Source organism: Marmota flaviventris, chromosome 18 (genome assembly GCF_047511675.1).
Source record: "Marmota flaviventris isolate mMarFla1 chromosome 18, mMarFla1.hap1, whole genome shotgun sequence".
Classification (NCBI taxonomy): domain Eukaryota; kingdom Metazoa; phylum Chordata; class Mammalia; order Rodentia; family Sciuridae; genus Marmota; species Marmota flaviventris.
The window spans coordinates 56,988,451-57,012,949 of record NC_092515.1 but is presented as its reverse complement, the minus strand read 5'-3'; the positions used below and the strand labels follow the sequence as shown (position 1 = coordinate 57,012,949).

Below are 24,499 nucleotides of genomic sequence, written 5' to 3'. Positions count from 1 at the left end.
GAAGAGAATATGGTGGAAGTGACAGTCTTTGGCACCCAAGATTAGATCTTCAAAAGACATCGAAATTCCTCACTGTTCTTTCTAGGGTTGCCCAACCTGAGTCTTCATTTTCTCACCTGAAGGTGAGGGCTGTGGATCCGAAGACATCCCAGCTCTTCAATCGCCAGCATCGAGCATCCTTATTAGCATGGATGCTGGTGTCTTATCAGTTAGCAGCCATGTGTTAGAAAGAGCAGATGCTCTGACAATTTGCTGTATTTTGTTGGGTTTGGGGATGAGAATGGTGCGGGGACACTTGAGCAACCCTAGGGACAGACCCATGTAGCTAAGGCCTCCTGCTATTGGTCATGTGAGAGGCATCTTGGAGGTGATCCTCTAGCTCTAGTCAAGCTGTAGAGTGACTGCAGGCCTAATGAATGATCTCACTGCAATCCCAAGAGAGACCCTGAGCCAGAACCACCCAAGTATGCTGCTTCCAAATCCTTAAGCCACAAAGCAGAGTTTAGAAATTACTTTAAAAAATGTGTGTACATATGTGTGTGTGTCTGTATGTGTGTGTGTGTATATATATATATATATATATATATATATATATATATATATTTTTTTTTTTTTTTTTTTAGTTGGACAAAGTATCTTTATTTATTTTTATGTGGTGCTGAGGATCGAACCCAGGGCCCTGTACGTGCTAGGCGAAGGCTCTGCCACTGAGCCATAACCCCAGCCCTCCTTTTGTCGTACGTTTTGGGAATAATTTATTATGTCACAATAAATAACAAACACATTTGGAAATGAAAGGACAGACGGATGAAGAGCCCTGAACCATACAACTAGTAGAAATGATGCAAGAATTAGAATCCAGTCAACGTGAGTCTAGAGCCCGCGTATTCAACCACACAAGGTCAAGATTACATTTCAATAGCAGAAGGAAAATATTGCCCCATTTTAGTGCCAGCCAGGGCAGTGGATTCAATATTTCCTTGGAAAGTAAACAGGCTGGGCTTTGCTTTAATGCAAGGCCATGGTAGGCAGTTAATAACTTAGCTTCTGAGTTCCCATCTGTCCCAGGTTTGTGCAAGCAAAGTGGGAACCTATCTTTCCTGTGTTCCTTCTGCCATACCCTTGAGCTTCTGCTCATCTCTACTTTCAATGATGCAATTTTGATAAAACTTCAATCACTGTATTATTTTCCATAGGTGGGCTTGTGACTTAAGCCTGGCCAGTCATTGCGTACTCTCAGTGTTCAACTACGGTGATTGGGCAAAGTGTGAGTGTATGAGCCAAGAAGAGCCCTTCCCTGGGACTTATAAATACCACATAATGCACAAGCCCAGATTCTGCGCTACCAAGGGCTGTATTCTCAGTGGCAAAAGAAGGCTATCTTCAACAGGTGAAGTGCCAACATGCAGAATCAAGCAGAGAGATGCCATCTTGCATCCCTTGAGACCTGAAATCCAGCCATTCCTGAGAGCAAGTTCATCTTTTTACAATCTGTATGAGTCAATAAACTCTGTTTTACCACTTGCCCTCCAGCTGTGGTCAGGATGAAGAGTCTACCACAGTTTGTGAAAGATGGTTGTTACCTTCCACTCTAGGAGCAATGAGAGTCCCCCTCACCTGAAGAACCTGGGGCAGCACCAACCATTGGTTGGCTTCCACAGATGGTGAAGCTCTTTCCCCTCTTCGTCCCTCAGGAAGCATCTGTCTTTCCTAGAAGCCAATGATGGTCTGGGGGTACTCAGAAGAGTGTGACGCTGGGGTGGGGGTGGCTCAGTCGCTCAGTTTCAAACCTTAGTCATCTGTGTATCCTTCCTTTCCTTAGTGGCTCACCCCTCCCCCAGTCCTCCGTGCACACACATCCTGTTAGTCATCAAGTCCTGTTGATCTGGATCAAATGGTTCATGGAGGTAGGTGGAGTAACAAATGAATGTTAGCTGGGTCCTTTCTGGACATCTCGCAAATCCAGTTTTACTTCTTCATTTTGACTGCTACCACCAGGAACCATGGCAATGAGTCTCCCTGCCTCTCACCTCAACCCCTGTAGTGGATTTCTCAGATTTCGTCTAGGATTTGTTTTCCCAAGAACACTCTTGATTGCCACACACCTGTGATGGATTCAGTTTTCCACTGCTGAGTGTTCAAGATGTGTCACCTTCAATATCCAAGTGGCTGTGGTGTCCAGATTCATGTTTTAGTCTTCGTACACCTCTCCTGCTGCAGAATCACCTGCCATCCACCCTTACTTCTTTCCCTCCTTAAGTCTTCAAGACCCACCTCAGTCTACCTCCACTGTGAAATGCTCCCTAGGCATGCCGTCCACAGTCAGAGCCCCCTTTTGTGAACTCTGTAAACAACTGTTGTCTAGGTTAGGGTTGTTTTTTTCTTTCCCAAATGTCACTCACATTCCTCCAGGGTATTTGCTAGCACAAGCCCAGTTTTTGGTATTCTTTTAGACTACTGGTTATATATTTAAATTTGTCTGAGAATATTATTTCCAAACCCATTTCCTTTCTTGTCTTCTACTTCCAAATTATGCCCTCATACTATGGTGGTGCATCTACTTCCAAGAACAAATTGAAGATCATTAAACTTTGTTTTGCTGCACTACAGATAGAGAACTGCTGATTATTAATGTGATTATTTAAAACAATGACCATTGGAAAAATATCAATATGAACAAAGAAGAGAATGGCTGTAACCAATTCCACAGTTTCTAAGCCAAATGTGCTTTCTAATTTATTTCCACACCTTCCCACCATTTCCCCCCTCACCATTTTAGTATGGGATTTTAATTAGGACTTGGACTACAACTTGCTGTATTGGGATAACCTGACAAGCATTCATCTGGTACCACTCTCCACCAGCAATAGTGATAGTGTGATAGGCAGACCACCCAGCCCCTGGGGGAGCTTCCCAGATGGACTATGTGGAAGGACATTCTAGCAGTGGGAACAGTATCTGCAAACTCATGTCCTGGAATGAGCTAGACATAAAAACTTTGTGGTTTAGATTCCAAGGAATTTTCTTTAATTGAAAGATTTGGTGACTTAGAAGGTTGACAATCTCTGGACTAAACCATTCCTCCCACCTCCTTGGCATTTCACTTTCCAGGGGCGCAGTTCAGGGTGCAGATTTACACATAAATTTTCTTTATTGAATCCCACAGGAGCGGACAGGCCCACGATTCTCTTATTTAAATCTCACATCATCTTAGGTGCCTGTTATCATTGCCTATTTACAGAGAAGTCACCAAATGACCTGCCCATAGGCTCACAAATAGGAAATGACCCACGGAGGATGTTACATCCACATCCCATTTGGACAGTGCCTAGCTGGGCATTTTTAGGGGTCTGGATGAAGAAGACCTTTCTTCCAATTTCAGAACAGCCTGCTGGCCCAGCTTCTGAGGTAACTACATTTTTAATAAGGAGAAGCCTTTAACCACAAGGGTGACAATTACCCATGATGTTAATAGGAAGCAATGGCATAAGAAGGGGTTTGGGTTTTAGGGAGTTCCTCCAGTCCCTTGGCTCTGGAGCCTGGCACACAGTAGGAACTCTTTTAGTAGAACCAGAGGAGGAACCACCATTCTCCCCTCATGCACGTGTCTTCTCTCATCTCTGGGATTCAAAGTCCAGTGTGGGCAGGGTCCCGCTTGTGCCTGGGCCCAGACGTTGCCGGGCAGTTGGGTGGACTTTGGGAAATGTTTGTTGATTAACGGATAAGTGGATGGATGGTGGGGCGGGGGCTTCTGACGAAGGCCATGCCTAGCCCTGGACTCTTCGCAGGGGTTACCGGGCGGCCTCGACGTCCTGGCTCCCCGTGGTGGCCATTCCGTCCTCCTCGGTGGCCTCCACTTCTTCCCACCAGTCTGGAGGGAGGGGCCGCGCAGTCCCCGGGGGCCAGGTCTCCAGAGCCCGTGTCCACTGCCCTCCGCGGGGTTGGGGGCCGGGGTCCTTCCCCTCACCGGCCGCCACAGCCCTCTACCTGCCTGGCGGCCGCCCCTTCGCAGCCCCGGCCAGCACGCCCGGAGGCCACCTGGCCCTCCAGCGCGGGGCCCCGGAGCCGGCCGGGCTGGCGGGCGGGCCCGGCGCGGCTCGGCCGGGGGACCGGTCCCCGGGGCGCGGCCGGGCCGCCGCCCCCGCCCCCCCCGCCCCGGGGGCCGGGCCGGGCTCCCGGGGGGCGGGGACTCGCCCAGTGGCAGCAGCGTCCGGGCCGGCGGCGGGCGCGGGGCGGCTTCCTGCAGGCGGCGCCGGGGCGAGCCGTTGCCGGCTGCAGCCTCCGCCGCCGGGTCGCGGGTCGCGGGGGCCGCGTCGCTCGGGCCGCGTCCGTGCTCCCGGGCGCGCTGCGCGGCCGTCGCTGCTGCCCGCGCTCGTGCCGCCGCCGCCGCCGCTGCCGGTTACGCCAGCCCCGCCGCCGCCCGCTCCGATTCTGCGCATAGGCAGCCCCCAAGCCTGTCATTCTGCAAAAACACAGTTTACTCAACACACCACACACTCGCACACACACGCGCGCACACACGCGCACACTGGCCCCCGCGCGCACACGCACGGAGGGCGCGAGCGAGCAGACGCGCACACCCGGCGAGCCAAGTTCCGCAGCCTGGCATGGCTTCTGGGGACCTTTACGAGGTACGGGGACGCGGGGCGCGGGCCGGCCCCAGCCCGCGGGCGGCGGCGGGCGGCGGGGCCGGGCCGGGCCGGGCCGGGCCGGGCACGAGCGGAGTTGCCGAGCCCGCGGCGGCGGCGGCGGCGGCGGCGGAGGGTGGCGGGGGCCGGGCGCGCCGCCCGCCCGCCGCCCGCCGCCTCCCGCGGCGCCGGCGCCCGCCGCCTTTCTCTTTCTCTCGCACACACTCTTACTCCATCTACTTTGCGGCCTTGGAGGGGAAGGAGGAAGCCGGGCGGCGCCGGGCGGGGGAGGTAGCGGTCCCGGGGAGGTGTCTCGCCCGACGAGCCGCCCCGAGTGCAGAAAGTACAGGTAAAGTCGGCGCCGGACGTGCCGGGAATGCGGGGGCCGCGCCGCGGCCGGCGGGGGTGCGGGGCGGGGGTGCGCGGCCGGGCCGGGCCGGGGGCGCGGAGGCCGGGGGGCGGGCGGCCGAGCGGAGCCCGCGGGGCGCGGCGGGCCGGGGGCTGCGGACGGGGCGGCCGGCGGGGCTCGGGGGACGCCCGCTAAACCATCCCCGGCCCCGCCCCTCCCCCCCACCTGCTGCCCCGCCGCGGGCTCCGACCCTCTGGGCTGGGGCGTGGGGGCGGCCCTTGCGGGTGTCGTTCTCGCCGGGGCCGAGAGGGGGCGCTGCGGAGGCCCTCGGTGGAAGGGAAGGGAACATGGAAGTCGGAGGTGGGTGGTAACACGTTGCCAGAGGATGGGAGCCTTGCCCCCGCCACCCTCCGCCACCCTCAGCGGATACCACACTCCAGGTCCACGCAGGTGGTGGGCAGCCCTAGGTATTTTGAAATCGTTCCAGAGGGGTGAAGGCAGATAGTAGTCTGGCACCTTCAAACAAGATAGAAATACCCCTGGTACCCGTGACCTCTGGAGAGCTAGGGCTTAACCAGCCCTGGACTGCAAACGTACCAGCTCTGGACGTGGACAAGTGGACCAAACAAGAAACCAGCAGCGCTCCCTGGAGCCAGAGAGGGGTTGGCTCCCGAGAGAAGGTTCTGGATAAAGAAGCCAACAGATGGGCCATCTTCAACCAAAAGGCCTGCTGATCCTGCAAGAAGCCAGCTCAAGGGTCACTCTAGACCTGGACTCCCCTGAACATAAGTCAGTTAACACCGTTTCTGAATTTCAAGACTTTTGGGTGAATTGAGACAAAAACCTAGAAGCAGTGGGATTCTCCTTCTGGCTAAGAGACTAGAGGGGGTGATTCACCCATGGTGAGCGCTTTCTTCTGGGTCTCACAGGTAGCTCAAACTTTATCAGATGGATTTGCTGGCTGGTGAGGGAGATGAATGGAAAATAGGCAAGTTAGCATCTTGGCCTCCTGTGTAACCAGGGCTTGGTGAGGCCCAGTCATGGATCACTAACCCATATGCAGCTAGGAGCAGCCTTAGCACTTATTGAATGATGTAAGTTGCCCTCTTGTCTGCCCTGTGGCATTCCTGATCCCTGTACTGGTAGAGAAGATGAAGTTGGATGGAAACTTGTTGAAGAACTTTGGCAGAGACAACCAATGGGACCATTAGAGCTCTTGGGTCTCTTTCAAGATGGCAGAGCCATTTCCAGAAACTCAAATTGAATCACAGTGAAATGGAAATTTTGAACTTCCTGTAGTATAACCAGCCCCACCAGGACCTTGGCTAAAAGGAGATGTTCAGGGGCAAAAGTAATCTTGTTGAGATCATGGAGTTTTTCTGTCCATTGTTGCCCAATGTGTTAGAGCTGCTGACCTTGCCCAGGTAAAAGTTGCATGACGGAGGCTTTAAGAGGACCTGTCATCACCAGCCATCAGTGTTTCCCCATTTAAAATTTGGAACTTACAAACCTTCTGGGGATAATTTCTTGCTTAATGTTCATCTGAAACTGCCCTCCTTAACGTTGGTAATTATAGTTGCCAGATGAGTCTGAAGAGGGGAATTTTCACAACGGCCTTGAACTATCTTAGCACCTCAAGAGTTCTTATTGAAGTTCAATAAGCAGACAATAATAATAATTACTTCTGTGATAGTAGGTAATTGTACTAGTTGTAAAATGGTTTTCCTGTGGCTGATTATTTGCATAGTCATTACTAAAAGGGCTAAATTGCATTATGAGAATATAACCAATGTCAACATTTTAATAGTCTGTGTCTACATTATATAACATATACTGAGGAATTTAATTTGTTGTTCAAATTTAACTTTAAAAACAATTAAGAACTGCTAAGTGTACATAGACTTCTAACTGTAACATTGTTGTATGCATAAAAATAGGATATTGATTAAGAAAAAATCTTGGAATACCTAGTATAATGACTGATCTTGAAAGGAAAAAACCAGATCTCATTCTAAATTATGCTGTTACTTTAATTAACTGTTATACTTGAATGTACATAAAGTGGCTTCTCATAACCTTTAACCAATAAACTGCATTTTGAGTGGACTCGGAATGACTGCCTTTGTCATTAACATATTTTACCTTTGTGCTGACACTATTTTTGACCCTTTATGGTGAAGATGTGATTTCTGAATTTCAAGACTTGTAGAGTCTTCATCTTCTCTTTGGTGTTTCAGACAATTCAATTGTACAGAGCAAATGTTCCTCAAAGAGCACTTTTTTTTTTTTTTTAAGACATAGGTACTGAGTTTAAAGACATCAAAAGAAGAAAATTTTGTGTATGTAATGGCACTGTTGAGTGATCTTGAAGGAAGACAGAATCGCGCTCAGGTCCCTCAATTTTGGATCTTGATAGATGGTTCTGCCTTGTTTCTCCTATAATAGAGTCCTCCTCCTCTTCCAGTACATTGTAGCCATCACCTACATGAAGGTGTTTTTAAATATCGATTAACGCCATGGAGTCAAACATAGGCCTAGTTGTAAAGCGAGTTCCTTTTTCAGATGCCCTGGCCTACATCTTGCTGAATGTAGGGATCGTAAGTGGCAGCCCAGGGGCCAGGTCTAGGCTCTGTGTGTGTGTGTGTGTGTGTGTGTGTTGTGCGCGCTTGTGTGCGTACCTTGCCTCACTGTGGATAAGAAAACTGAACTTCATCATTTTCAGATGGTGTTCTAGGTTGTCATGACCTCTAATGACAGTTAGAGACAGTTTGTCACTGTCTCTAATGCTCTGTAACCGTGTACTTCTTCACGCTTACATTTTTAATCTGGCTCCAGTGGGCATTAGAGTCTACAACCCCAGGATTCTGGTCAATTGTTTACTAAGGTATTTGGGTATCAGGAAGACATCATCAGTAGAATAGGAAACCCAGATTTGTCATCTGTGGGTCCCCAACTCCTTCACATTAAGTTCTTCATTGACTGAATCCTTGAGTACAAGTCTGATTTAAGTATAAATAAAACACTTTAGGTGGTCTTTTGAGTATCATCCTCTGTTTTCTTCACGTCTCTTGCTCATGGTCTCTTGAAACCATGTGTAGGGTGGCTCAACTCTCTCTCTGGGAGGAAGTGTGTCTCGCTTCTTACCAGAGAAGCATGCTGGTGTCTTCTTCCAGAGAAGAAGGATGCTGCGCATTTAAGCTTCAGCCACGTGGCTTTCCCTGGTGTTGGTAGTCTGACACTAGAGGAGGGCTCCACTTTGTAGGCAAAGGTGCTGGAAGAGAAAGCTGTAGGTCCTTGGAAGAGGGCAGCACTGGCCAGGTTGAAGTTTACAGAAATGGGCCCGATGGTTCTTTTTGTGTCAACTTTCCAAAGTTCCAACTTAAAAGGATGAGATGCTTCTAAGATGTGCAGTCTTTCTTTCTTTTGGGATTGATGTGCATCCTTATCACTAGGTGTATTCAGAGAGCTCCACGTGCCTGTGTGTAGTTATGTGTGTGATTGTGTAACGTCAATGATAAAATACTTTCATTTCATTCCAAATAAAGTCAATAACAATGGAATCGTTTGAGTTTTGTTGGAAAGAATTTACTTCAGTTAAAAATGGACTCCACAGTGATGAGCACAGGCACCTCCACTCTGGAGCTATATATGCACCTTGCGCACTAGAACCACATGCTAAAAATAACAGAGCTTATGGGAGAAGCAGCCCTGAAGCAGACTGCAACCTGTAACCAGAACACTGAGAACCAAGGCAAGCCTAATACAAATGCAGGGCCGTGGGCCTCGGCTGGCTGGTGCGTGCCCCACCCGGCACTCCTTCACGGCGGCACACACTGAGCTTGTGTCCCTTCTCCTCTCTGGAGGACATTCGCTTCTCATAAAGACTATTCCATCAAATCCATTCTGGTCCAGGACGCAGCTTTCTTCACTCAGCTGTGTGGGGAGAGATGGTTTGTGGCTTCTTCCTCTGCTCTTGCAGCTTGGCCATGCAGGTTAACATAGTGGCAAGCCCTCTCAAAGTCACCAAATCAGCCACCACTCACGTTAAAGGAAGGCACTGAGTGCATCGCCCTTTGCTTCTAGGGCCTTCATCTGTTGTTAAGTCTTCTCCTGTGAGAGTGGTCGCCAGTGATGGCTTCAAAATTTCAACCAGCTAGGAAGAATCACACTTGAACCAATAGGCTAGTGTCATTCCACTGGTGTCACGTCCCCTATTTACCAGTCGCATTTAAGAAGATTCCTGTCAAAAAAACAAAAAACAAAACCAAAAAACAAAAAAAACATGTACTAGCAGAACAGTGTGGGACCCAACTTCTTGAATCCCTGCACGAGTATTTGAGGAGTTGAATTGATTCTTTGGCACATAGTAGGTGCCTGATGAATATGGAGTGGGTATGTGAGTCTCCTTTTGAAAATTATTTTAAATGATCTCCAATGGGTTTGCGTTGGTTTAAGTAGATCTTTATGTCAAGTCCCTCCTTACTGCATAAGATCATTTCTTCAGGGGCTCAAACTGTTCTTGACAGGAGCTGCTGTGGCTCCCTGCAGACTGACCAGTTGCTCAGGAGCAGTTCAGGCCTGGTGATCCTCAGGGATCAAAGACATTGCAGTGGTGTCTTTAGATTTCAGAGATCTCGGTTCTTCTGTCTCTGTTGGAAGGTGAGAAGAGGTCCAGGTTGGCTGAATCCATAGCAGCATCATTCATTTGTACCTTCCTTATTTGGAGATCACCATACGTATGCCTGGCGCTAGGGAAGTGGTACTGGTGCCCTCTAGGAGCCCTGGTCTAGTGGGAGACAACGAGGTAAACAGTTTCCAGTGCAGTTTCCCGGACAGGGTTTGTACAGGGGAAGATGGGGCTCTTCAGGTGGTTGAGGAGCTCATCCTGCCTTGGAGGAATGAGAGGGAGCATCCTTGAGAAGGTGATGGCTGTGAAGACGTTGACCTAGGATCTGAGCATGATCAGATTTGCAGGATTAATTGAGAATATCTGAGATCTTTTCAGTTTTGAAAAGCAATGTATATTTATTGTTATATCTTTTAAAAATAGAAGTAAAAAGTTATAATACCTAAGGTAACTGTTATTAAGCATTTAGTATATAATTGTGTTCAGTATTAATGTGATAGCTAAATTAAGTAAAATGTTAGTTTTTTGGTGTAGATACAAAGGAAGAGTGTAATTGTTTACCGTACATATTTTATGTAATAATAAAAACCAAATTGGAAAATAGGGCACATGCTATTTATAACTCGTTTTATTTTCATTTAAATCACTTAAATATACTCTGTATGTGTGTGTGTGTGTGTATGAGAGAGAGAGAGATACATACATACATACATATACATACATACATACTGGGGATTGAACCCAGGGATGGTTTACCACTGAACTCCATCCCTAACCCTTTTTATTTTTTATTTCAAGACAGGGTCTTGCTGAGTTGCTGAGGTTCTCACTCAGTTGCCTGGACTGGCCTCAATCTTGGGATCCTCCTGCCTCAGCCTCTGAGTCAGTGGCATTACAGGATTCTTAACCTGCCATTAAAAATCAAGCCACTATGCTTGGCTTGATTTTTTTAATGGCAGGTTAATTTTCTCTTGAGTGTGCCATTTTTTTCTGTAACTAATCCCCTGTTGGACACCTGGATTATTTTCATTTGTAAACCACTGTCAGTTTTACTGTTATGAACATCCATAAACCTTATAATCTGTAGGCATATCTTACTCTTTTCCTCAGGCTAAATACTGAGAAATCATTAGTTTGAAAAATGTGAACATTTTAAACACTGTTGATACAAATTCTAGACTGCCTTCAGAAATTGACGGTAGTTTATTGGAGAAGACCAGAAGTGGGGTGACTGGCTGATACTGTGTGCAGCAGTTGAACCGAGATGATGGTGGCTTGAATGAAGGGGAGTGGCAGCAGGGGTGGAGAGAAGTGGGTGGGATTGAAAGACTCAAAAAGAATCAGCGCGTTTGGGATCTCAGACAGGATCATGTTTGGCAGCATAAAATAGAAAACATAAAGAACAGTGCTTAACCAAGATTTGTTCTTTTGTGTGAAATAACGTTTGGAGTTGGGCAGTCCTGGATTGCTGTGATGCTCTTTGAAGTTTCATCTCTTCTGTCATCTCCAGCTGTGACTTCTGTCCTCAAGGTCATGTCAGGGGCCAAGGTGGCCTTGGAGCTCTAGATGGAAGGGCTAAAGTGGTCTCTGCACAGACAGCGTGTGCAGGTTCCCCAGGGTCCTCGCACCTCCTTTCCTGAACTCGATCACGTGGTTGCCCTCAAGCCTAGCTGCAAAGGAGGCTGAATACAAGTGTCATTTTCCGCTGTTCTTGAATCAAGCTTTGCTGATCCTGTGTGGGATTGAGGGGAGGCGGGACTTGAGGGGTGGCTTCCAGCTTCCTGTGTTAGTTCTTGGGGTGGCTGGCAGCTCCAGGGAGGAAGCAGCATTTGGGGCAAGTGCAGAGGCAGCCGGAAGGGCAGTGAATCAGGAGAGCGGGTGGGACTTCAGGTTCAGACTTCAGAACAGTGGGCCCCGGGAGCCAGAGCTCAGGAGCAGGATGGACAGCGGCTGGGAACCCTGGCGACACAGGTCCAGCTGGAACCAAAGAGCAGAGTGTAGATGTCAGGGGGGGTTTGGTGATGGGGAAAGTGGACATTTTAGAGATGGGGAAGAGAAAGAAGATCAAAGGACTAACATGAACAATAGAAGAAAAACCAAGGGTGTGGCTGTCTCGGAAATCTTCTGTCGCATCCTGACTGGGCTGTAAAAAGCCATGGTTTCCTGAGAAGCCTTGAGGTCTATCCCTTTTTGTGTCCCAGTTTCTCTTCTGAAGGGCACTGCTTTGTTCCCTCTTCAGTCCAGTTGACTCCAGCACTGCCAGAATTCCCCACTGTGGCGCTGTCACCCATTGCTTTAGAGGTGACTTGGGAGCTGTCGACATGGAAAAAGATGAGGTGGTCGAAGTGACCTTGGACCTAATAACCAGCAGGTCCTTGGTGAGCCCTGGGAGGCAGCTATGCCGCTGCTGTGTTCTTGGGCCTGGGAGGGTGTGGCGGCAGCCTGGCGAGGACAGGGGAAGGTGGATGTAGACACCTCCTATGGGCAGTGCTTTCGGTCTCAGGTGTGGTGGTGAGGAGGGAGGGAAGGTGTTAACCAGGTGCTCAGGGGTCGGCCACCTCACCCGGGTTCTACATGTGCTCTGCTGCTTGAGAGCTTGAATACTTAAAGATGGGGGTGGAGACGTTGGGTTACTGGACCTCAGTTCTTAGACGTGATTTTCCATAAGCCCTAGGGCCCTTCTGCTCACCTCCGATGTCGGGTCTGAGGTCTCCACTAATTTTAACTGGAGAAAAGAAGCAGAATGTGTAGTCCCACAGAACCTTTCTAAATAAAATTTGCTCAAGGAAGAGTTCTTTCTGGGTTGAGGATGAGGAGACAGAATTCTGCATGAGGCTGTCATCGAGGTAGCATGGATCTGAGGGGAGGAGCAGAGTCAGCAGACCGTGATGGCTGTTGGTGAGCCAGTGTGGCCGTCAGGTTTAGGTGTCCGCAGGGCTGGCTCCGGCCTCCCATCTCCAGTTCTTTGGTCAAACACTCATCCGGGCATTGCTGTGAGGTTTCTGTAATGTGGTTTAAGTCCTTAATCAGTTGACTTTAAGGGAGGTCATCTAGATAATCTCCGTGGCCCTGGATCAGTCAGCTGCAAGGCCCCCAAGAGGCTTTCCAGAAAAACAAGAAATTCCACCCATGGACAGCACCCGAGGCCAGGCCCGAGTTCCAGCCTGCCCTCCCCATAGCCTCCTGTCCAGAACAGCCTCCTGCTCTAACATATATTAGAACAGGCTTGCTGTTCCTTCAGCAAGTCCCTTCATGTGTGGAGGCCAGGGCTCTGCCTCTCCCCCACACGTCACCTCTGGTAGCAGTGTGTGCTGGATGAGCTTGTCATCATCAGGACCTTGGTGGCCATGACTGTGAAGCAGAGGCTGTCCTCCTGACTCGTGGATCACTTCACTAAGTGCCTTGCTTCTCAGTAGCCCCTGCTGTCTGGTTTGTGCGTATGAAGCGGAGCAAGCCGAGGGCCACGAGCTCTGGGCGACAACCAGTGTCCAGGGACTCTCAGGCCCGGGTGTGCTCGCACGCTGGAACCGCTCAGGCAGCCATGTGTGCTGCTGGCTCCAAGGCAGGCCTGTCCTGGGTCCGAAGTTCTCCCTCGCTGAGTCAGCGGCGAGCTCCGAGGCAGGTGAGTGGGAGGTCCTGATGTGCCACGCTCCTGTGGCCAGTACCTTAGCCAGTGGGTAGGAGCTGCTGCCTCTGCAGGTCACCCTCTCCAGGGGAAGGCCAGCCATTGATCATGGACCCTTAAAAAGCCAAAGAGGCCTCGAGGTTTGTCATTTCCTGGTTTCTCTTAAGGTGGCTGCTGTTCCCCAACCCTCTTGACTCCCAGAGTCTCCTGGTGTTGACCTGTTACCGTGCTGCTTTATATAAGTGACTTAGGAGGCTTCAGGGACTCATCTGTGGGACAGGGGCTTTGCCGGGCCAGGAATGCCCCCATCTGAGGAAGGGGATCTGCCTGATTCTCAAATTCTTGATCAGGGCATTTTCCTCCTTGATTTTCATTTTCTTGTCTTCTAGTCCAGTGTTTTAAAAATTATGTCTCAAGGGTCTTACTGACAAACTGTGGAGCTGGATTTGGATTTTATTTAAAAATAGCCATTTGTTCAATAATTCACCTATCAAGTGTTTGTTGTATGTTTACTACATGCCTAGAACTCTGCTTGGTGCTGGGACTTTGGCCATGAATGCCTTTTAAGCTATCATTTAAAAATGTAGTAATTAAAAACCCAACACCCACATATGTTCCGTACTGTATTTTTAACACTTTGGAGTTTTTCATATGTTAAAGGTGCAGCCAGGCCAACTCTTTTTTGTAAGCAGGCCCAAGAATACAGCTTTTTTCTGCACCCTGGACATATATTAGAACTTCTGATAAATGGCCTTTTTAGCAATATTGTAGGTCTGTGTGGTTCCTAAGAAACCTTCAGGCCTATCTCTGTCTGCTTGTGTAAAATTGTGGGAACCAATACAGTCATGCACTCAGATACCACTCAGGGTCCAGGTGGGTGGTGGTGAATGTTCTAGACCTTGCATGATTTTCAGTGTGCGATACAACGGATGTCCACACTCAGTATCTCATATTGTTGGGGTTTATTAAGAATTCTGGGTCCTTCTGCCCTGACTTAAATTGGAGAGAGTGAGTAGAAGCCACGTACAACCACTGTTCATGGCAAAGTCCAGGTCAGGTTTCTCATGTCCAAGCAAACCGATTTCAGGAAGAAGTTGACTTTTGTGGCTGTCACAGGACGGCAGCTGACATCCTTGGATTTCATTGAGAGTTTTTGTTCGTTAAAAGAGTATTTACTGCTCAGTTAACTCAGTGGTCAGAAAGTGTTGCCAGTTAAACTTAGAGTAGACGTGTACCCTAAGAAATGACCACAGGTGTCACGCATATAGTTCTGGGGAAAGTCTGGGTAGGGGAAATGGTTACACGGCGGAGCCCCCATCTCCTGCTAGACTCAGCTCTGTGGGAGGAGGAACCCACCTGGACTATTCATGGTTGTGTTCCCAGCTTGTGGCTCTTTGCAGGGCATATTTCATCCTTTCAAGAGACACTGAAGGAATGGTTGAAATCGTTGAAACCTGTGGTTCAGGCTGAAAGGAAGCAAAGAGACAGAAGTGAGAGGCGGAGACCAGGCGGAGCCACAGGAGAGTTTATTTGTCAGAGATGACAAACAAAGGCCTTGTCTCCATAGACGGAGAGATGCAAAACAGGCTTGGGGCTTGGGACTCTTATGGGGCAGGCTCAGGGATTAGAGCGGGTAGGTCCTAATGGTGGTTAGTGGTGGGGTTGGTTTGAGGGAGTGGAGAGCCTTTCTCAGAAATGCCCTTGGGGCGGGAAGGCCAAGTTTTTCTTAAAATGGTGCCTGTCACTTAAGATGGCCGTCCAGGTGCTAGGCAGGGACCTCAGGCAGGGACCTGAAGCATTCACTGGCCGTCCCTTCAGTGAGCTTCCTGCACTGCTGCTGTGTGGCGTTGGTTCCTCCCTTTTCTGAGAAGAGCTCTTCGAGTTTTCCTGGAAATACAGGTTTCCCTTTTCCTTCCACTGGATCTTGTGTAGGTTTACTAGGTGATGCAAGTTCCTGAGAGCAACTGAAGCCCTCAGGCGCTGTTGCTGTTCCTCCTGTGGGTGGCCATGGGAGGCCAGTGGCCGTCCTTGGTTAACTTGCACGTGTGTCAGCCCCTTTCACTCCCAGCAGTGGTTTCAGCCCTCTGCTCGGCCTCTGGGTGGACGCACACCATCCATTCAGGGTGGGTGGCCTGTGTGAGGTCCTTGCTGGGATCTGGGCTGCCATCTAAGTAACAGCCACCATTTTCCTGCCCCAGGGCGTATTACCACTCCCTCAGACACCAGCCCCACCCTTAACCTGGAATTCTTTCCCACCCAAGGGCGTACCCACCCTGCCCTTAATCACCCACCTTAGGATCCACCTGGCTCTAATCCCTGAGCTCCCCCATAAAAGCCCAGAACTCAAGCCTTGTTGCCTCTCTCCCCTGTGGAGGGACCTGCCTTTATTTGCCAGCTCTGACAGACTCCCTGGTGTGTCTCTGCCTGGTCTCCGTCTTTCACTTCTCGCTCTCCCGTCTCCCAGTTCCTCGCTTTCCTTTCAGCCTGGAGACAGACTGTGGAGTGGACACCCGAGGGCTTACTGAGGAATGTTCTCGTGAGATGGGCCTGTAAGGCCTTGAGGAAGGTGGGACTGGGCAGATGTGAAGCTCTCCCACAGTGAGGTTAAGAGTCTCCGCTGATCCTGTGGTCAGCTCTGAGCTGTGGTGGCCCTTCAGAAGTGTCCCCAGTCGAGGAGAGGGAACTGGGCCCTCCTATCCCCACATTAACCGGTCACTGCTGGTAGGCTGCTCACGGCAAGGGGCACGTCTGTGAGCCTGTAGCAGCAGGATAGTCCTTGCAGCTGCGGGCACGGGTAATCGATGGAGTAGAGGGACCTGGGAGGAGTATCACCTCATATCACTCCTCTAGGTCTCCACCTGTCCTTGCCCTTAATGATGACAAACCGTGTGCTCAGGATCCCCTTCTGCTTTGGATCCCAGTGGACAGACATCTGTCACATTGGTCCCTCCCTGATGACATCCTTTGTCATTTGCCAGCCTCTTCGGGCAGCCTGAGTCTGAGTTTGGACAGACTGGCCTTGTGCTGGGACGGTGCTTGCGATTCCCTCCACTGCCCGGGCAGCTCTGGCCTGGGATCTCCTGCAGGGAAGCCTCTGGAGGCTGGGCTCCTGCTGGTCTCCACCCCTTGTTCTTGGAGCATTTTCTCTTGAGAGCTCCTGGAGCCTCAGGGGCCTTTGCATCTTTATCTTCTGCTGCCAGTTCCTTGACCTTGGCAGCTAAGACAGGAGAAATGGTTTGTCCCAGGTTTCCCTTGCTCTCCTGTTTAGTCACTGTAGGGACAGTTTCTAAGTTTTGACACTTGCCTGACTTTTTCTCCTGAGCTCCAGACCTATCCAATTCCACTGGGGCCTTTTAAACTAAAATATCCAAAGGTGAACTTAGGATCTTCCTCCTGGATTCCTGGCCTCCATCCCTGTTCCTGGGCCAGAGGCTGGCCTCCTTTGCTGAGCGCAGACACCTGTCTGTTCCTTTCATTCAGCAGCCCGAGTACTTCCTCCTCCTGAGACCCTCACCACTTCAGTCCAGGGGACTCTGAATGGAATAACTGTTGGGGTCTCGAGTGCTATCTCTGGGTCTGCTCCTGCCCACTCCAGTTTTTCTGCACATTCTACTCACAAGGGTCTTCCTCAGACCCTCACTTCATCACGTCTCTTTCCTAATGAAAGAGCGTTAAGTCCGTGTAAGCTTTGTGATTTGAGTCTTGTCCCTCCATGCGTCCCCCATGTAGAGCATGCCTTCTGCCCAGAGAGCTGCGCGCAGCTCCTTGAGCTCGCCACACTCCTTCCTTTAATCCCACTCCAGGTGATGGACACTCTCCACCCCTGCCCCCTGCCCCTCCTCCCAGTGTCAGCTTGGATGTTGCGTTGGGCAAGGCTTCCTTCATTCTCCAAGCCTTTCTGCCCCTTCTTTAGGCTCCTACAGAGTCCCGCTCCTTGTGCTGACACTTGCTTGGCTTTACCGAAACACTGTCTTATTTTCGAAATCTCCCATTAGGTTGAGGGCTTTGAGTGGGGCTTGTGAATCGATCTGACTTGTTCCGTCTTTACACCTAAGCGTGGTGCGAGTTTCGAACCATAGTCTGTTTATGGAAGCATTGATATAGTCAGGTCTTTAAGTTACAGGAAAGTCAGAACTGTCTCAGATGTCTACAGCCCGTTTGGTGGGATGTTTGAAGGCATTTAAAGTCTTTTAGTGTTTTTCAGTTCAGTGTGATTTCTACCAGTGGACATTGTTTTCCTATGAGCCAGACTCGTTGGAAACATCTAGCTTTGGGTAATCAGTGAAGTTTGTGCAGTACTGTATTAGGAGGATTGCAGGGTCTTGGCGGGATGAGGGTCGGGAGTCACTAACACCTCCAGCAGGTGATAAAGAACGAGACCAACGGTTGAGATGCGAAAACTGACTGTTGTCTTCACTGACGTCTGTGGGTCTACGTGAGACAGACAGCGTCTTCCTGGACTGTTCTGGAGAGCTGCTTTGGAAGTCTTGATGCTGTCATTGCTTTCTTGTGCAGATTTCTCAAAGGAGGTCAGCGAGGCCCAGAACGTCCTATGCCTCCTTGAATTCTTTTGGTGATGAAGAGTAGGGCTGGGACCTGCCTTCTCACCCGACTGCAATCACAGGCCTTGACATTGATGGGGAACATTTGATAACCTCAACTTTTCATGGAAATCCAGACTCATGTGGGGACTGTTGGAAGTCAGGTCACGTAATGGGATTCAAAGCACCGTTTCTTTGAAGAATCCGTCTTCACATAGGCCACATTCTTCTAAGTGAAGGGCAGCCACACACACCAGCAGACAGAGCACGGTGATCATCAGTGTGGCACTGAGAAGAGGCGCGTCTTGCTCTTCTCCAGGCTCTGTAAGACCACAGCCATGGGTTCCTGTTGTCTGTGGAGGGACGGCACAGGGAGTTCCCGTGGTCAGCACTGCCTTCAGCCCCGCTCCTCAGAACAGCCGGGCTCTGCCCACGCTGGTGGTGGTGATGGCAGAACCGGGGTCCGAGGCCTTCACTCAGGCCCCATTACTGGTTTGGAGGGCAGCTAGCTGGTGGCGTCCTTGGTGGGTACTTCTCCCGCGGGGCCCTTGCAGCATCCTGCTGGGCCTCTGCACCGTCCACGTCTTCCTCTTCACCGTGGCTGGCGTGGTGTTAGCATCCCTTCACCCCGGGATTGTCAGGGTGGTCATTTCAAACTTCCTGGTGACCGTGGCTGACTTGGTAAGGTGCTGTGGAAAGCTGGCTTCCCGTGGGTGAGGTGACCGAGTCCAGATCCTGGCAAACAGGTCTGCACTGTTTTTAAAATTGACTTTTAAAAATTACGTATAACATCAGGATGGATTTTAACATAATCACAAAAGCGTGGAATATGATTTTCTCTAACTTGGTCCCCAGCACTCCTGCCGCCCCTCCTCCCTCTGCCTGCCCCTCCCTCTCCTGACCTTTCTGCAGTCTGTTTATAGTTGTTTTTTTCATTAATGTCTGTGGATGTACTTGGTGTTAGGATCCATTGTGCTGTATTCCCTGGCTCCTTCCTCCCCCTCCATCCCCTTCATCTTTTTTCTAGTCTATCTACTGATCCTTCTTCTATTTTGATGAAATGCCTTCTCCCTTTTTCCCTTTCTTTCCTTCCACACCTTGTTATGAATTAGCTTCTGCGTATCAGAGAAAACTTAATCTTTGACTTTTTGGGACTGGATTATTTCACTTAGCACAATGTTCTCCAGTTCCATCCATTTACCGCCATATGCTTCTTTCTGACTGAGTAATACTCCATTGTGTATATATACCACAGTTTTTTTATCCTTCATTGTTAATGTTTGAATAAGTAGAAGCATTTACATCTTAAATTCTTAAATTCAAAGAACTGCAAAGAGATGTGTGTTTTTGCCACCTGCAGGACAAGCTGTCATGCACTGTTTTAGTCAGCTTTTTCACTGCTGTGACCAAAAGACCTGACAAGAACAACTTTAGAGGGGAAAGATGAACTTGGGGCTCACAGTTTCAGAGGTCTCAGTGCATACACAGCCGACTGCCTTCCTGGGGGCCTGAGGGAGGCCGAGCATCACGGTGGAAGTGTGTGGTGGAGCAAGGTGACTAGAAGCGTAGCCACAGGAAGCAGTGTGAGTGCTCCTCACCAGGGCAGATGCATGCCCCAGGGCACGCCCCCTAGTGGCCCAGTTCCTCGGCCCACCATGCGTGCCTTCAGTCCTACTCCCTCTCAGGGACCAAGCACTGGTGGGGCTAAGGCTCTCCCAACCCCGTCCTGTACTGACAGTGGTTTGTCGGTGTGTTCTGGAAGGAGCAGCCTGAGTTGTGAGTTGTCATCGATGTGAGGTGACAGACACACGGGCAATGTCCTTCTTTCTCGGAGGTTTCCCACTGAGTTGTCCAGGTGGGGTGGCATTTCTCCTTAGAGGTCAGATTATCTTTCATGCCCTCTTGTGACTCCTGTCAGCACACACGTCCTTCTCACTAGATGGCCCAGTGCCTCCGGGAACCTTTGCGAGGAAGGGGGTGCTCCGCCCTGCAGCACCTCCTCCATCTTGGCCTGGTGCTAGCTGTTGGGAAGCGCTGGGTCCAGTGAGCTGAAGTGGCCTTGTCAGTTGGTGTCTGTGGGGCCGTGAATTGAGTCACCAGGATCTTCACTTTCGTTGACCATCGCCACTCCAGGGCATTCCTTTACAAGGGTCTTTTTTTTTTTTAAATAACGATTGCACACATTTGTGGTGTACGGTGTGTGTTATACCTGTGGCGTGGTAGGGTGATCAAATCAGAGGGATTAGCGTATCTGTCACCTCAGAGGTTTATTCTTTCTTTGTGGTGAGAATACTTGAAATCATGACTCTTGGCTGTTTTGAAACGTGCAGTGCATTATGATTGGCTCTGGTCTGCCGTCCAGAGGAGCACAGAAGTCTTTCCTCCGTGTTAACTCGGTGCCCACTGGTCAGCATCCCTCTTTCCTGCCCGCTGCCCTGGCTGGCCCCTGAGAGCCAGCATTCTACCCTCCACTTCCAAGAGCTGTGCTTTTTTAGGTTCCATGTGTGAGTGAGCACATGTGGGAATTTGTTCTTCTGTGCCTGGCTTATTCACTTCACAGTACCTTCGAGGTTCTTTCATCATTCACCCACTTTCTAGTTTATTTACTTATTTATTCTTTGCTGAACAGTATTCCGTTGTGTATGTGTACCTCATTTTATAAGACCCGTTTATCCATTGATGGACACCTAGGCGGTTTCTGTATCTTGCTGTTGTGAGTGGAGCTGCAGTGAGCGAGGGAGTGTGGGCAGCCTCCCCTTTTGCCCACTGCTTTCCGTTCCTTTGGGTGCAGCCGGTAGCAGGTACCCAGCAGTGGGACTGATGGATCAAATCGTACTTTTATTTTCGATTTTTAGAGGACTCTTGTCCTATTTTCCATAATGGCCGTACTAATATGCAATACCACCAGTGGTGTATAAGGGCCCCCTTTTCTCATATTCTCACCAACACTTTCATCTTTCTAATAATAGCCAATCTGACAGGTGTGAGATGACAACTCACTGTAGTTTTGATTTGCATTTTCTGATGGTTGCCTATAGTAGCTTTTTTCCCCCCAAAGCTGTAATAATTAAAACTGCATGGTATTGGCATAAAAACACAGTGACAAGGGAAGGAATAGGATAGACAGCCCAGAAATAAACTCACATATCTTCAGTCGATTAGTTTTTGACAAAGGTGCCAAGAACACACATTAGGGAAAGGACAGTCTCTTCAATAAGTGGTGTTGGGAAAACTGGATATCCACATGCAGATGAGTGGAAATGGGCCCTTTCCTTATCACTAATACAAGAATCAACTCTAAAGGGATCGGACACTTAAGACCTAAAACTATGAAAGTACTAGAAGAAAACGGGAGGCGCTCTGTGACATCGTCAGCCGGAGAGTTCTTGGCTACGGCTCCAAAAGCACAAGCAACAAAATCAAAATAGGAAAATGGATGGCATCAAACTAAACAGCTTCTGTATAACAGGAAACAGAGGCGGAAGAGACGCCCGACCTGCAGATTTGGAGAAAATATTTGCAAATCATTTGTAGAAAAGGGGGTAATAGCCAAGAGATACAGGGAACTCAAACTATTCAGTATCAAATAACCCTTAAAGATGGGCAAAGGACTGACTAGACACCGCTCTGAAGTAGGTGCACAAGTAAGTGGACAGCTGGATCCTTTGCCACCTTCTGTTCCCACAGTGTATCCAAAGTGATTGTGTGAGAAGGTAATTCTGAAAATGTCTTCTGTGGCCTCGTGGCTCTGGGGCAAAAGCCCCGATTCTTATCAGGATGGGCTGTGGCTTGGCCCCAGGCTTGCCCACCACCCTCCTTTGCCTGCTCACCGACTCTTTCAGTTCATCTAAACCTCCTTTGCTTCATGACCTTGCTCATGCTGTTTCTTTGGACTTGCCTGATCCCTCTCTCTCTTGAGCTCTGGGCTTCTCTGACCTCCCAGGCCAGGATGGCCCTTGCTCTGCACTCCCTGAGCTTCCCGGGCTTCTCCACAGCCCGTTCCCCTCAGTCAGTGGCTCCAGTGCTTATTTCAGGACTGTCTTCTGAAAGGCAGAGCCAGCTCTGCCTCGGCCGGTGCAGTGCCCCTGCACCTAGAACATAAGACGTGCTCGTGAAAATCCCTCCAGATTCCAGAACGCTCTGGACCACCACGTTTGGGCTGTTTTCTTCCAGATTCAGCATCACTGTCTCTTTTCCTCCCACTCTGCTCTTGATGTGCTTCTCAACCCTGTACCCTACTGGCTGTTGTCTGGTTACTCTCAAGTCTGTCAATGCCATTTTTAAATGTATGACCTAGAAGAATTCTAGGTTCATCAGCAGAGGTCACATCTCATAATTTGTGTGCTGAATTTTTAATTAATTGAGTCTTAGGAAAACCTGAAATGTAGAATAAATATTAAAAAAAAATAACATGAAGTAAAAACCATTGTTTTAAAACTTCTGCACAGTGGGTAAAGTGGTACCCAGAGGAACATTCGTAACCTTAAGTCAAAAGCAAAAAAGAATGAATTCAGTTCATCTCAAAAAGTCAGAAAAAGGATAGCAAAATGAAAAGACATTATAAAGAAAAAAATAATGTAAAGAGAAGCAAAAACAGTAGTAAAGTAGAAAAGAAAAATAAAATTACATATATTAAAGATTATACTTACATTTTTGGTGCCAGTTTTATTTATATGTATATGTACTTAGTATATCTATCTATTTATTCATTTATTTTTTATCTATCTATTTATTCATTTATTTTTTAAGTTGTTGATTGACCTTTATTTATTTACTTACATGTGGGACTGAGGATCAAACCCAGTGCCTCGTACGTGCTCGGCGAGCGCTCTACCGCTGAGCCACAACCCCAGCCCTACTTACTATATTTATAAATTGTGGAAAAATGTAAATATAAAATTTTTATTTTAATGGTTTATTTTTGTAGGAGATACCGGGCATTGAATCCAGGAACATTCTACCACTGGGCTATATTCCCACCCCTTTTTATTGTTTCCTTTTGAAATGGGGTCTCACTGAGTTGCGCCGGCTGGACTTGGATTTGTGATCCTCCTGGAAAGCTGGGATCAGAGGCATGTGCCACCACACCTGACTTATTTTAACCATTTTAAAGTGTAGAGTTGAGTGGCATTTAGTACTCTCACAGTGTTGTATAACTGATTACTACAGTGCTTCATCATCCCAAGTGGAAACCACTGTAAGTAGTCACTTGCCATTTCCTCTGGCAGTCACTCATCTGCTTTCTGTCTTCATGAATTTGCCTATTTGGGGTATTTCATATAATGGAATTAAACAATATATGGCGATTTATTAAACAGAATTTGGCAATTTTATATTTGGCCTCTTCTTGTTCTTAGCATAATAATGCTTTCAAGGTTAATCTTGTTGGAACATATAATCAGAACTTCTTTCCTTTTTATAGCTGAATAGTATACCATTGTATTATGTATATACAATGTTTTGGTTTTCCATGCATCTGTTGATGACACTTGGATTGTTATACCTTTTAGCTATTCTGAATGTGGTTATGAATAATTCTGCTATGCACACTGGCTTGCAAGTGTCCGTTTCAGTTCCTATTTTCAGTTCTTTTGGGTATACAGCTAGGAGTGGCTTTGCTGGGCTATATTCTAATTTTACAGGGAACTTTTTGAGAACTGCCAAATTGTTTTCCACAGGATCTATACTATTTTACATTCTTACTGGCCTTAGACAAGGAATGTAGTTTGTCTAAATTCTCTCCAGCATTTGTTATTTTGTTTATTATTGTTCATAACCATTATGGTAGTTGTGAAAGGGTATCTCCTTGTGATTTTGATTTGCATCTTCTTGAATGACTGATGATGTGTTTAGTAGCTATTTGTATATTTTTTTAGGAGGAATGTCTGTTCAAGTCCCTTGTCAATTTTTGAATTGGGTTGTTTATCCTTTTGTTATTGAGTTATAGAATTTTAAAAATATACATATTCTGGATATTAAACCCTTATCATATATGTGACCTGAAAATATTTTTCCCATTCTATCTGTTATCTTTTTACTCTCTTGATAGTGTACTTTGATGCACAAAAATTATAATTTTATTGTCGTTTGATGAGTATTTTTGGTATTTATATGTATTTTTTGTTTCCAGTGCTTTTGGTGTCATATTTAAATGACACCAAATACCAGCATGGTATTAGAACTCTAATACTATGTTAAAGAGAAGTGGGGAAAGTGGGCATTGTTGATCTTAGAAGAAATGCTCAGGCTTTCACCACTGAATATGATATTAGCTGTGGGTCTGCCATAATTCCCCTTATCATGTTGAGAGTTTATTTTTTTGATCTTTTTAAAAATCACAAAACAGCATTGGACTCTGTCAGATGCCTTTTCTGAGTCAATGGAGATGATTATTGTTGTTTTCCTATATTCTATTAACATGGTAATATTGCAGTTATTTATATTCACATTGCAGTTATTTATGTTCGTGTGTTGAACTATCCTTGCATTCCTGGGAAAAATCTCAGTTGGCATAGTGTAGGATCCTTTTAACATGCTGCTGGATTTGGTTTGCTAGTGTTTTGTTGAGGGTTTTGAACTTGTATTCTCAGAGATATTGGATTGGAGTTTTCTTTTCTTCTGGTGTCTTTTGCTTTGGTGTTAGACTGGTGCTTGCCTCATAAAATATATTTGAAAATGTATTCTCCTCTTTAATTTTTCAGAAGGGTTTAAAAAATTAAAGAGGAGAAT

The 24,499-nt window shown here is 48.1% G+C and overlaps 1 protein-coding gene across 1 annotated transcript in view; it reads left to right on the top strand.

Annotated features, from left to right (window-relative positions):
• The first annotated feature begins 4,397 nt into the window (after nucleotides 1-4,397).
• Cdyl2 (chromodomain Y like 2) overlaps nucleotides 4,398-24,499 on the top strand; it is a 164,422-nt gene continuing 144,320 nt past the window's right edge. Inside the window, exon 1 of the mRNA XM_071604248.1 lies at nucleotides 4,398-4,631. Within this exon, the coding sequence (XP_071460349.1) occupies nucleotides 4,608-4,631 (24 nt within the window). The 5' untranslated portion in view covers nucleotides 4,398-4,607. The remainder of the gene's footprint in view (nucleotides 4,632-24,499) is intronic.